This window comes from Danaus plexippus, assembly GCF_018135715.1.
Source record: "Danaus plexippus chromosome 9 unlocalized genomic scaffold, MEX_DaPlex mxdp_26, whole genome shotgun sequence".
Taxonomy (NCBI): domain Eukaryota; kingdom Metazoa; phylum Arthropoda; class Insecta; order Lepidoptera; family Nymphalidae; genus Danaus; species Danaus plexippus.
Window position 1 is genome coordinate 1,667,583 of NW_026869848.1, and position 14,470 is coordinate 1,682,052.

General features: G+C 32.1%; 1 protein-coding gene across 15 annotated transcripts in view; it reads left to right on the top strand.

Annotated features, from left to right (window-relative positions):
- The window catches only part of LOC116767309 (rho GTPase-activating protein 23), a 174,129-nt gene that overhangs the window by 140,290 nt on the left and 19,369 nt on the right, over positions 1-14,470 (top strand). For 14 of the 15 annotated variants that reach the window (XM_061527511.1, XM_061527504.1, XM_032657566.2 and 11 more), the window contains one exon: positions 10,160-10,204. The exons of the other annotated variant lie outside the window; for it this stretch is intronic. In XM_061527511.1, the coding sequence (XP_061383495.1) occupies positions 10,160-10,204 (45 nt within the window). The remainder of the gene's footprint in view (positions 1-10,159; positions 10,205-14,470) is intronic. 15 annotated transcript variants of the gene reach the window in all.

Here is a 14,470-nt window from a genome sequence, read left to right on the forward strand (position 1 = left end):
TTCGTCGCCAGCGTATTTCGTTGACGGCGTCTTAATTTAAGGGCGCTATGCTTTTTGAGTCGTCGGACGACGTGTGCGGTGAATGTCTACCATATATGGGAAGGACGCGGCGTAAAACATTTTTAATATCCACCTCATCTAGCCGAAACCACCGGCCGGCTCTCGGAAATTGACCATACAAGTTTGCAATGAATGTACGTGATGAGAATTTAAAACCGATGCATTATAATATTTATATGGATGTCATCATGATTCAGTAACACTGCACGCAGTATAGAAATTTCTTTCAAAATAAAATGGAATAAATGACAATGGAATGACAATTAATTTAATATAATTCATTAATGTGAAAGGAAGATCCGTTCGAAAGATAAACGTATTTGTCGATTTGTCGTTACTTAGAAAGCTTTCATCTCCCGACCTTGGACATTGTTTAACCACTGAGTGAGCCCGTTTGTTTTGGGATGCGTCTAAGTAGATTGAATGGGATATAGATTTGAAACTGGGTCAATGTTAGACCGACCCTTTTCTAAAGAGTTCCAAGGACTGTGTCGCTACGACGTCGATGTTTTAGTTATTTGTTTTAAAATTAAAATTCCTAATTCTATTCTTAGTACTACACAGTCTTATTTAAGTATAACGTTTAAATCTTAACATATTATGTTGTTTTGTTATTGTGTTATAAAATTTCTAGTACATTATCCGCATGTCAAAATAGATCTGGCACGTGCTTATATAATCTCGTTTTATCCTAAATACCGTATTCCGATCATTTAATCCCCATCGGTACGAGACTGGACGATTATGAGGATCGTCAGAAACTCGCCCCAAATAAACTTATACGTTGCGTGAGTTGTCTTACCGGAGATTATTAAAATAATATCCTGTCCAAAATTGTTAATGCGATGATTTCTCACACTATATGGTTCATAAAAAAAAAGTTTCCGTTATAATAATTAGTAAAATTGAAGCAAATTACAAAAAAAATAATTAAAAGGTAAAATTTTAAAAACGACGCAAGTGTAACACGCACACATTATTCTTCATTTAATTTCCATTAAAACAATTTTTTTCAAGTCTGAACTATTAATAGAATTGAAATGTAACAATAAACAAGAGTGTTACGATTGTACTCATTAAGTAGGACTTAAACTATTGGCCTATAAAAAGTTTTTAAGGTCTGCGGCCATGTTGCGAAATATCCGTAATCAATATACGTTACAGTAACACATTTTTCTAACATTTCACTGTCTCACTGATCACAACATGTCAACTACGTTCTGTGTAACACTAAGTGTGTCAGTCTTGGCAATGCTATCTCCAGAACTCGTCTCCCGATCATCGAACCCCAACTGGAGCACATTCCACGCCACTTCACCGATATTCATTAGCTCGCTTCTTTAATTCTTCTCTCGACATCATTTTACGTCAGATGTTGACCCACATGGTCTGTTACAAAATAATGTTACAGAGATTTTCTGTTTCATTTATCTAATTTCAGTTTTTTTTTTAAGCAAAATATCCGAGAATTAATTTTTATATTTAGACATACGAAATAGATACGCTGTTCAATTGAGTTGTTTTTCTTAGTAATATATTTGAGTAGGTTACAATATTTTATTTTCTTTAACCATATACGTTGGGGGATACAACATGTAAGGAAATGTAAAGTAAATAACATTTTGAGTTCCCTGCGTCACTGAGACGAATCACGAGGGTTGCACGTGAGGGTGGCCGTCTGACGTCACATCAAAGTAATTTCAGACGACGCGTGTTTAATACAATTATAGTGGGAATTGGTTTCACTTCGATCAATCTTTCCCGTGAAATCCTTTCAGTATAAACAAAGTTTTAATATTATATATAGATATTTTGTTATTCTTTCACGTAAAAACTACTAGACGGATTTCAAAAAAAAAAAAAAAACGTTGAAAAAGAAAACAGATCTAATCATATTCATATAACTGTTATCGTATCTGGAACCTCATTAAAACATGATAAAATGTTAAATTTGCGTAGCCTGAAGGATCTATTTTAACACAGGAAACCTCGAACTTTTCCATCGATCCCTTTATTACTTCGGCTGACCTATTTGATGAATTTGTTTACTAAAAGGTCATCTATAAAATGACGACAACTTAAACAGGCTTCGGGGTCGCTTAGTGTAATTAACGAACGTGTTTAGTCGTTTTTATTGGATTTACCCTTTCTTTCAATCAAATGATGAAATGATTATCTCTCGGGTTTACCTGACAAAGATTTACATTTAATGTAACATCAAAGAGGTTCTACGATCTTTTTATTTGGAAGTTTCGTTGCGATCAAATTTTTTTTACGAGATGAAGGTTTAATAATTGATATATATATTCATAGAAAACTGGTTTTGACAAGAACAAAAAGTTTCCATTTTTATTTGTACCTCTATAATGTTAAACATCTGTTTGTCTGTATGTAAATTGTCGTGTTTGTTTGAAAACTATTTGTAGCTTCGACCACACATACGGCGTGGTCTAGTAAAGATAGCGACTGTTCATCATACTTCGGTTACGAAACAAACGGCAAATTATAAAGTCGGCACTACACTTTGTAAAGCAAGTAGTTTACATCTTGAAATTAATATGGGAGTAGGGCGTGTTGCGATATCAGCACACAATATTTCATTATTAGTTACGCCACTACGCTTCCTCGTGGATATTTATAGTACGAAGGGTGCTTAGTAAAAATGTGACTTTACAAAGATATGTTTTATTTTATACACTCTAGTTATTTTGTTGAATCCGTCCGAGATGAATGGCTTCCAAAAATAAAGCTATTGTCTTCTTTATTTTGGCTCGCGTCTATTTCTACGAACTTACCTAATAATGTCACCCAGCTGTGTTTGAAGACGTGTTACTTTTTAGAACGGCTTAAATGCAATAACCTCAAACCTACGTTTCTGTGGCACGCTTAGTTATAATATATATTAAAAATTTCCTGGATTAAAGTTCTTTTGAAGGTTATATCTAACGAATATATCACATTACGGGGCCATACGTTCCACAATAAAACCTTTATTTACTAACAGCAGTTAAATAAATCTAGGCGAGCCGTAGCTATATATTATATGGATATGTGTGAACTGTATTAAGCTAGTTGTTTTTTTCTTGTCTATATATCTTCTTTATACCCCATAGAGCACGTTTTTCATCTATATCTGAGAATAAGTTCCATATAAGGAAGCGGCCTTATCAAGGAACACTGTGAAATAAAATTCTTCCTCGTCATCGATGACGCCGCACACAATAAATTTATAAATATTGATGCCATGATTCGACTAGACTTATAGGGTCAAAGATGTCTAGACGACGATGGTTATCGCAATACATCAATGAAATTGAATACAAATGGTCGGCTGTTCTGTGATGGGCACATGTCTGTTTTGTAAGCGTTTCTACATAATCAAAAAATATACAACGCACTGCATTCTACACCACCTCGCATTCTATGGAAGAATGTTAAAATGTTATCGTAAATAACAAACCAGGGACTTGAATTAAATTTACGACTTGCAATAATTTAATCCGTGTACACAACAATTTCCTCCAAAGTGTTCCGAGGCGACAGCACAACAAACATTAAAATTAGCTTTTCTCAGAACGTGTTTATGATAATTTATTATCACTTATATTATTGCAAGAAAATAAAATTGTTTTATATATATTACGATCAAATATTCCTGTTTTATTTATAAATTTAACATATGCTGTTATATTTTTCTTGAATTGTTTTATATAAAATATTACTACTTTTGATTTTACTATTTAAAAATGTTTTAAAGTAAAGGTTTGTTGATGATAAATTTAAAAGTCTCTTCTAATACTACGACTGAGATGTAAAATCGGTTTTATTGTTGACTTGATTAAGAAAAGACACTATTTATTTATTTACTTATTTAGTTATTTGTAATACTGTTTGGTGTCGAAACATTCTTTATGGGTTCCAAATAATCACATTTCACATTAGCCACTTCTTACGCAATAAGATTTATATATTTTTAACCAACTTTTCATTAGGTTAATCATGATTTATAAACTATTGGATATAATTTTTATTCGTGATAAATATACCGTCATGTAATACTTATTTATACATAATAATACATACAGGTATAATTTAATTGATGTTTTTGTAAAGTGATCGCTAATGGGCGTTCTGACACTAAAAAATTATGCAAACTTTTACGACACACTTTTAAATTTGACTCTAACAAATCGTTTCTAGTTTATACGTGTCATTCAAGTAAGACTAAAGTTTAGTCTAAGTGGACGGAAACTTTTTCTAATATAGTGCCCCAAGGAATTTCAGAGTTTTTTTCGACACGACCCATTTGAAAGACCCATAACCTACGTTTCTTAAATCAATTTAAGATTAAACAAATTTAAAAAAAAATTTAAGGTAAAATTTTAAAAATATAAATCATTTTCATCAACATAGGCGCAACATAAAGGTAACAGCTCTAATGATAACAGTCAGTTCGTATCGAAAATCATCTCATGAAAACAAATCGGTATAAATGATGAGATTAATATTTGGATTCCCAGCATCTTCCGCACGTATCGTGTCAATGAACTCCGGTGTGATGCTGATTGATAGAAACAAAAGCTCAGAACAAAGGTCCGTCTTAATATATCACTTTCCCTTTAATGGATCTTCGTATATAGAAAGTGAGCGTCATCTTTGTTTTTGTTTAAATTAATTGATGCAATCAAACAATTTCTGTACTCTCTATTAAACGATACAGAACTTAAAGCAGCGCTTTGTACGAAACAATTTCATAAATATCGGTGATCGGGTTTATTTATTAAATTCTTCTTAAATTACTTCTAAAATCGTGTTATTCTAGAATATTTGTTAATTTAAAAATGTTTAATTGTGTCATGTTATTAGTAAATACATAAATCTTTTTTTTTTTTCTAGAATAGCATACGAACCTCTGTCTCTCCGTTGACAGTTGCTTCTCTAAATGACTGTAGTTTATAATAAAAGTATAATAAGTCGTTGGAAAAAATTAACCGGTTAGGATTTAAGTTTTCAACGACTGATATATTTCACGGAAATGTCATTCGGAAAGAAAATTATAATATTATGTTTTATATGTTGCTAATATGTCTTTTCATAAATTGCGATTGACAATTTAAACTATTAATGGATTTTTGGACTCTATAGGCTTAAGAAAATTCTCGTTTAATTTTGTTGAATATAAATTAATCTCATTTTTGCATAATTTAGAAAGACGTTCTTAATTCTGTTCATTTCGTTAATACATGAACTCATTTTGAATTAGTCCATACATCGGATTGCTTTTACTGCAGTAACTTTACACGTTTCCTGTGTTTTCTTAACAATTATTATAATTTTTTTCTTTAAAATTCAGTATAAATCAGAAGGGAAACACGTAAGCGGTTGTATTACGATGCAAACAATAATAAAGTCGATGTTCAGTCATATTCCAGACAACAATCCATTAATATAAATTCTAGGTCGTATCTCCTTTAAGATTTCATCAATAGCATCTGCGTATATATTTTCGTGACGGTGAAAGTTCACTCAATATCAAATTAAGAATCGTAAATTCCTGTTTTGTTTTGACAGAAAAAAATTTGAAATTAATTTTTAATCTCAGCTTTAAAATATTTTGATGTTCTTGATATTAATATCGTCAGTATTAATTGTATTTCATGAATGTTGTTTGAAGTAACTTGTCTGTGTAAGGTAAAACTACTGTAGTGCTATTTGTAGCTAATATTTTCGAGTCTAATAAATTGTAAGGCTTTAGAGGTCACGATTGGCAGGGATGACCGGAAATCAGTACGAGGTCTGTAGCTTCAAGCCTATTTCGGACGAGGATTCACTTAGTCTGTAGAACATTAATTTAATACAATATAACCTTTTTATAATCTGTTTTATATATATATATATATTTGTTCAAATTTGTACGAGGAAAATTGTATACATAATAAATCTTACAAATGTTAGTTTGACTTAAGAACCATTAACGTCCTCATTCCTTAGTAAAATTATTGAGTTCAATTTACAAACAGGGATGTAGAAACCGTTGTGTCATCGGGAGATAATAACATGTTAGTAATTTTACACAACATCCGTTTTCCTTAGAACATAACATTGTAATTGGGAAATTGGGATGAGAAAATATTTGTAATACAGATTTAGCATGCTATTTATTTACACCAAATACCTCGACCCGCTCATCCAGCAGGAAGTGGACTGTTTTTATGAAGAAACAAATTAATGTTCAAATTATAACATTAGCGATATCTTTTCTAACTTTCTACATACATTAATCTTACGCCTCGGGTCTTAATACAAGCTTCCAATCGTCTGAGTTCCGTTGTAATGAATTCCGTCTGTTACAAATTAAAACAGCCCACTATTCCGTTTTTCTAATAGACTTGCTTATTAGAATTCTAATAATTTTATTTTTAGAATGTTCATCTACTTTTTTTATTATTAAACGCTTACTCTTAATGTTTTACTGTTATATTCAATAACACGAGAATTTAATTAAAAACATACATTTTCGTTTTTTTATGTAATTATGTGAATAAGTAAAACCTTACCTGAATAATCCGTTAAACGAGGACGCGCAATGTTCATAATGATGTTTAAGAGCATTGAATCCTATCAGACGACCTGATTTATTGACTTCATTATTTAACAGAGAAAAAATACTATTTTAGAGAAAAATGCTCATTGTTTTAAACAAAATAAAGACGTTTTTTAATGAAGACATTTTAACAGATACAGATATTTTATTTAAAAATGGTATCTTTATTACCGAATCTTACGCCTTACTCTATTAGGATTGAAACAAATTAGTCTCACCTTCAAAATAAGCTAATAGTAAAAAAACATTTGCATCTACAATGCAAACCATTTCAAATCGTTTCGTTATTATCGGACAAATATTAATTCTATTAAAAGATATTCAATTTAACTTTAATACGGAGTTAGAATGGAATCGGTTTCCAGACATAGTGCGTGGGTGTTGTTTATAAGTGGTAATATAGCCACGTGAGAGAAAATACCCTGAGACTAACAACTGAGCACCGATACAGATTTAGAAACCACGTGCGGCAAAGCATTGTAAACAGAAATAGGACTCCGTTTAAAAACACACAACAAGCATCCTTCTTGTTTTATATTTGGTTCAATCGTACTATTATGGTTGGATTTCGCTGCTATCCAGCTCATTATAGAGACAGCACCAGCTCTCGACCATCACATCGCTCTGACATAACTCGGCCGTGGATTTCGCAATGATATTCCACTAAGATATTTGCTGATCCAAAAATAAACCTTTAATTTTATAAGACGGTTACAATAATAACGCGGTGTCTTCAACCGCTAATTGGGTTTTATGTTTCTTGTGTTTAAAAATTCGCATGCTTTTGTGACGTTCGTCTAAGAAGATGAATGTATCGAATTCTTAGTATATGACACACAAGTCCGGAACCCTAAAACGAGGGCAGCCAGGGACGTGGGGGTGTTTTAGTGAGAGACGTTGACGTCGTAAAAGGAATAGTAGGAAAAGTTTCGCCCCCAAAACCCAGATGTCAAAACAAAGAAGTAAATTAGAATGTTATGTTTATTCAGTGAGATATCAACGTTGCTTTGTTTTATTCCTACAACGACGGGTTTGAGTCGTAAATAAACGATTTCCTGCTCGTATCGAGAATAAAGCTCAGCCTTTTTCATCGTCTCGAGTGTATCAAACGATTTAATAGTGTCTCGAAGTAATTTAACAATACGAAAATAGACTTCCACATACGACTTGGACATTTAATCTGAAGTTCTTACTAAAATAGAATTGAAATTTAATATACCCAGAATAGTATCCTATATATAGCTTTCACGCAAACATATTATACTATGACAGAAACATTAGTATGTTCATATACATATGTACATTCCTAAAATATGTTATTAGTGTTTACGATATACAATATTAGCTCAGGGGAGGTTTACGATTTACACTATGGTCGTATTGGATCGATTCTGGAAATCAATAAACCCACATCTCGGCACCGCGTTCAGAGGAAACTGGCCTGTTCAGTAATCATGAGCTCCACTAGTCAGTTTATACGAACCCTGATATTACCTACGAACAGTTCTATATCCAGCTATCATCTTGACCTATTTCTTTTTATTCGCTTACATTATATTATATTGATTGTATTTCATATCGAAGGGAGTAATAGAAAAAACTCAATGTTATTAACGAAATCCAATCTTCTGTGATAAAAAGATGAATAAACGAAAGACAACATCATTTTTAAGTTTGTTACGTCATCCATTCAGATTCGAGTTATTCAGCAGCACCCATTCATCTCAGAATTGAGATGAAATTGACCAAAAATATTTATATTCATTGAGAATGATTCAGACGTAATATATATTTGGATTCTATTTTAATCAAAATTCGTAGAGAACATATATATTGCGATGTCATCGACTCGAGCGAGACACGAACCTGCAACCAGTACTATATTTTTGAACTGATAGAGCCTGGCTGTGGTGAAGTAAGTGCAAATCAATCATGGGCTGGCTCAATGTCCATGGGCGACGGTGTATGCTGACCATTAAGAAGGCCGTCTGCTGGCTTGTCATCTCTATATAATACATCTATATAACATATCCGTTTCAATATAATGGTTAAATATATAATGCTGAACACACTCACTGTCTTGAGCCGTTAAGTGGGATCATTATTTTTTCTTTTTAAATTTTCGTTTAAGTATTATCTTAATATTATAATAATGTTTTTATCTCTTTCTACGTTTTCACAAGACAAAAGTATTATAAAAAATATGTAACTGAAGAATATACATGAAATATATATGTGTGAATTTATTTTGTATTGTTATATTATCCTAAAAAATACTAACTACCATACTGTGAGCAAACCATTTGGACTGAAGTTGTATGTGTATAAATATAATAGCCCTTCAAAGAGTTTTTTCGGAACAAAAGCATCAATAAAATTAGTTAATAGCTAGCGTCGTATGCATAAAGTTAAGTATTTTATGGACCATCAACTGTCTTTGACTATTTATTAATTTTACAATATACTGATACAATTTACTTTTTGCCAGCAAGGTCGAAGATTCTTCGTTAGTCGTTGGCTAACAAAAGAATGTTAGAACAGTTTTGAACAGACATTCGCCAGAATGCACATAGTGTTGGAGACAATGGTGGCCCGTATAAAAAATTTGCAGCTCTGCCAAGTCACGGCTGGCTTAATGATTGCTCTGACACGAGCTAAAAATAAACGGCCTGACAGTTATGATACAATGTTTACAATGGGACCGCGTAGGAAATGCGCCTCGTTAATATTACCATTATACAAAATTGGAAAATGCTTTCCAGAAAGAAAATACTTTAAATAAAATGAAGAATAACATTAAATTGACCTCTGATAGTTATCATCGCATTACTTCTTCGTTTGATGAAATGTCTTGAATATGATCGCTCGTCATTATTGATTCATTTTGTAATGGAGTCCTTGCTTTTGAAAACCTTAAAGAATTAAAATAATATTATAATGCCGTAGTGGCTACCCACTTGTTCCACCCTGTGAGAATTTGTTCTTAAGATATAAAGAGAAAACCTTATTTAATTTTTAAAATGAAATAACCAAAATATACATTAAAGTCATATTTTTTGTTTATATTTTTTCTGATGTTTTCATGTACTTCGTCATGTCAATATGAATTGACATATACATAATATAAAGTGTAGCTCTAATGGTCGTCGAGATTATTTCGGTAAATGTATTACATAAATATATCGTGTTCTGTATGCCTTATGATTGAATTACAGCTGTTATCTGGGTTACGAGTGTCGGCGACAACTTTTTTATTAACCCGCTCTCATTCCGCTCCCAGGACCGCCTCAATTACATACATTTAATGCAAACTTGAAATAAACTTAATATGTCAAATGCTACTGTTTCAATGTCAACATTTCAAAAAACTTGCATAACAAGTAAATAGCTTTAGAACACTTCCTTTACTTACATATTTATTGTACATAAGATGTATCGAATGTACCTGTTAATATTTTTCATTTCATTATTAATAAATTGTAATGTCTTTTACAGGTAAGAGACTTTGACTATTCAACAAACAAGCACTATGATTACAAAGTGAGTATTTTATTAAAAGTTTAATAGTTATTATACAGTTAAAACAGAACCGGAATAAGCAATAAGGTATATGATAGCTGTTGATTAAATAATTAGGTAAATTAATACTGGTCGATTATAAATAAGACGTTATGATACGCAATATCCGTTAAAAGGCTCTAATAATTTGTTAGTCATATTGAGCTGTTATATTTTCTTGTGGATCCTGCGATCGTCCTCACGCGGTTCATAAAACTTGACTCATATAAAAGGAACATTTCCTCGTCACTTGGACGTCGTGACGCTGCTGGTTCTGCAAAGCCATTGCTTTGAAGTCACCGCATGTATTTCGTTATTCACGACGATATGCGCCACGTCATTAGTTTTATTATATGGAGATTAAATGATCTGCTCACTAACAATGAGCTTGTGATAGAAATGATTTAATTTTTATCTTTTTTCTTAGAGGATTTTTTCAAATCTCATCAAAAGTTAACTCATCGCTGATGTTGATTGAGGTTTTTTTTATTATTTTTTATCTTATTTATATTGCAACAAAACTTGAACGATTCAAACACTTAACATAAATATTATAACACTGAATTAAAAAAATATATATTTTTTAATTATGAATGCTTTGAATATAAGTTAATGTATGTATTTGTGTTTACTCGCAAATATTTAACTGATTGATTTTAACGCGTGATGGCTCGACAGTCGATTTGAAATCTTGAATTAAATATTTATTTATTTGATAACCTTACACTATTATTACAAAATATATACACTAAGCCACAAAAAAAAAGTTTGGATTTGAAATGTTTGAGTCTAAATCTACAAAGGCAACAGATTCCCTCCACTTACTACTTCCTCGCGGATCACGTGGCCAGTCCTACGTGCTTACGAACTGCGGTTGACGTCTAACTATCACATTACAGAGACACGTATCCTAACTTTATAAGTTATGATAGTATTACGTAATACGTTCTATTAGTCCTGCAAACGAAAAGAACCTTCAAGTCTTATAAAGTCTTGGGCGAATTCGGTTTCGTATTTACCATCAAAAATATATAGAGTGTCACCAATTTATCTTAAATTAATTCAGATATAAATAATTCTATATTTGTTTTGAACCCTCAAATATTACTGTTAAATATTCTTTGTCAAATCATATAGTGTTCTGAACTGTAGAGTAATAATGGCTTAATGCTTATAAGGAGTAACTAGTAAGGATTTTTGTTTTATCATAACGGAAGCAGTCAATAATATATTAAAGTAAATATTTACATAATGTTTGTTACATCAAAGGGAGTGCGCGTGGTCGAGGACCAACATCGACCATCGACATGCGCTTGTGGTTTTTTTTAACACTTTTCCACCTACCCCGGTGGAACATTCTAAAAAGCTACCGTATGTTTGTCTATTCCACACAATATCTCGGAAATATTTTATGTGACTTCATAAGGTGAAAACGTTAACATTTTACGTTAAGTAGCGTTAGATTTTACTGAGAAATATCAATTTGAATTGTATAGGAAATTAAAGAAGGGACATTTAGTGAATATTCACACATAAATTTTTATTCAATAATTAGATATTTGGTCGTATTTAGAAGTCCAAAAATAATCCCAGTGCAAAGATTCGGAAGACGCTCTAGCTTCTTTAATTGGCTCAACATTGTTTATTGTTTTTTGTTACTTGTCTTTGACGTTCGTTTGCGTGATTTGTAACAGGTAATAGAAAAGATCAGGCCGAGATAATTTTAGTAGATATTGGAAGAAAATTACGCCACCTTCCCCATTTAAAGAAACAACAGACTCATACATGGAATATCCTAATCAATAATACCGATTCCACAATCTTTACTCATTGCTGCTTGCTATAATTCATATTTTATTTGCTTAACTATAAATAATAGCAATAACCGCTATAAAATCATAGCTCCAGAGGTGAGGGTGTTACTAAACTTACAAAGAATTTCAAAATAAACGGTAAACGAAGGTTTTCCATCACTATTTTGTAAGCTTCCGTTTTATCTGATGGAGGTAATTAGTGCGAATCGTTTGCTAATTAATTAATGTTCACTTGGAGTGGTCTGATATGGAGGTCGTTTAGGCAAGGCCAAGGACTCACACCGAATTAATGGGCGGCGATCACGAAAGCTTAAACGATAAATAGATGCTGAAATATTACATTGTATGTATAGTTTTGATTCGCACAACTTCCAAATGTATATTAAAAAGTTTACAGTTGGCAATGTAAAGATCTTTGTCTATTGCTGCAGTGCGCCATCTCGTCCTGGGCCAAATTCAAACTATCTGTAGTTCATTGATCACTTTATTATAAATAAACGTAATAATATGTTCCCATTAATGATGTGTCGTAACAGTACAAAGTAAGAGGTTAAGAAAATTTATAAAATATTTGGAGCATTTTATACTTATCTATAATATCACGTACAAGATGAGCTTTCATGATAAATGAGTACATTCGACTCTCGCTTTTGTTTTTTATATACTTGACACGCTCAGTAATGTCACATGTCTATCGGACGTGTCGTCACGTGACGTAATCACGCTATGGCGATGACGTCACAGCGGACGCGGTCTATACAGCGATGCATTACTTAACCGCTTGACGCTCATCTGCCGGCCACACGGCCAGTCTGGGCGGGCGAAGCTTTCCCGGCTGGTGGAAAACGCTACGAACACACTCGATGTAAGAACCTCGCCACGGACGGACGTCTCGGCTGATAATACGCGAATTTTTATAATATATAAAGTGAATTTTGTGTACTAGAACTAATACATTTAATGTGGACATTATGACATTGGACAGAGTTGATAGTTTTAGCGGCAAGATACAACCAGCGGCTTCTGTGTCCTGCCTGTCACAGTGTCAAAACATTTTTGGGAAAAGACTTAAGCGTTGGGGCTCCACAGGATCTTGGGTAAGGGTAGGCACAGTTTAATCAAATAAATATAGTGCATTGTTATCTTGATATTATAAATATTTTTGTCCATAACATAGACTATTAGTCCATTTAACTTATGAGTTTTATGTATAGCAAACATTACACAATGCGTAAAACGACCTAATAAATTAGACACATACGGTGAAGTAAACAAGTTTCATAAACATATACATTGAAAAAGCGAGTTCGTTGTCAAACGTCGCGACGAAATTTACGATAGTTTTGAGTTAGAAGTATTATAAATAAACTTACGATGCAATAGTGAGTTAGTGACGCGAACGAGTATAATTCATTTGAGACATAGCAAACTGGTACATATATAAAATGCCCGTCTCTCCAGTCTCACTGTCGCATTATAATATGTTTAATTTATTGAGATATCAAATCAAGTAATATACATATTCACGTAAACGATAAATCTATTCAACGTCAACTCTAAATCAATATTAAATATATGCATACATTTTTAAATTATGCACAAAATATTATAATATATTAATATTGTAATGATTCAGTAACAGGGTGTTTGTGAACGTAAAATGTCTTGCATTTTATGGTAGGTAGTTAATAAATTATCAGAGGTTTTTTTTTCATAAATAATTTATTATAAGCTAACACTTAATAAACAGTAAGTGTATACAAAGCGTATTCTTAAACCAAACCACATTTGTAATGATACGCTTACTTACTTACTTACTTACTTACTGTACCCGTTTTTAAATATACGACGTTTTATATTAACTCTCGTTATACGTTATTACGTTAATATCATAAAATTAAAAAGTCATAATTACATAATTCTCATAAAAATACTTTTTTTCACATAACATGTTTTGAGTTTAAATATAACGAACGGTTAGTTATCTGCGCTGAATTTCGGTTATAGTTAATGTCGCTCAATAATTCATGATATTAAAATAATATTCTGAATTGATAATTCTAATAAATCTTTTTTTATGTAATAGTGTCGTTTCTGAGATATGTGCGTATTAACATACACATACATCTTAAAACATATATTTCGGAAGCTTTAAATCTCAGTATACTTCAGATCTTACTATATTGTATAAACCTGTTCACTCAAAATTCTCTTTTTAAGTCAGTAACTAATTATAAAACAATTTTATATCAATACTCCTGTGTGACAGAAGACCCTAATGTGCTTGAACAAATCATCCAGGGGTTGGGGAGAAACGTGCCCGCCTCGTGCACAGAGCATGATCAAACGATGACGTCATAATGTTACTTCGTCTCATACAAAATGCTATATCAAGTTAAAAATTAATAAAATCCTATTTACTAAATTCTAACTA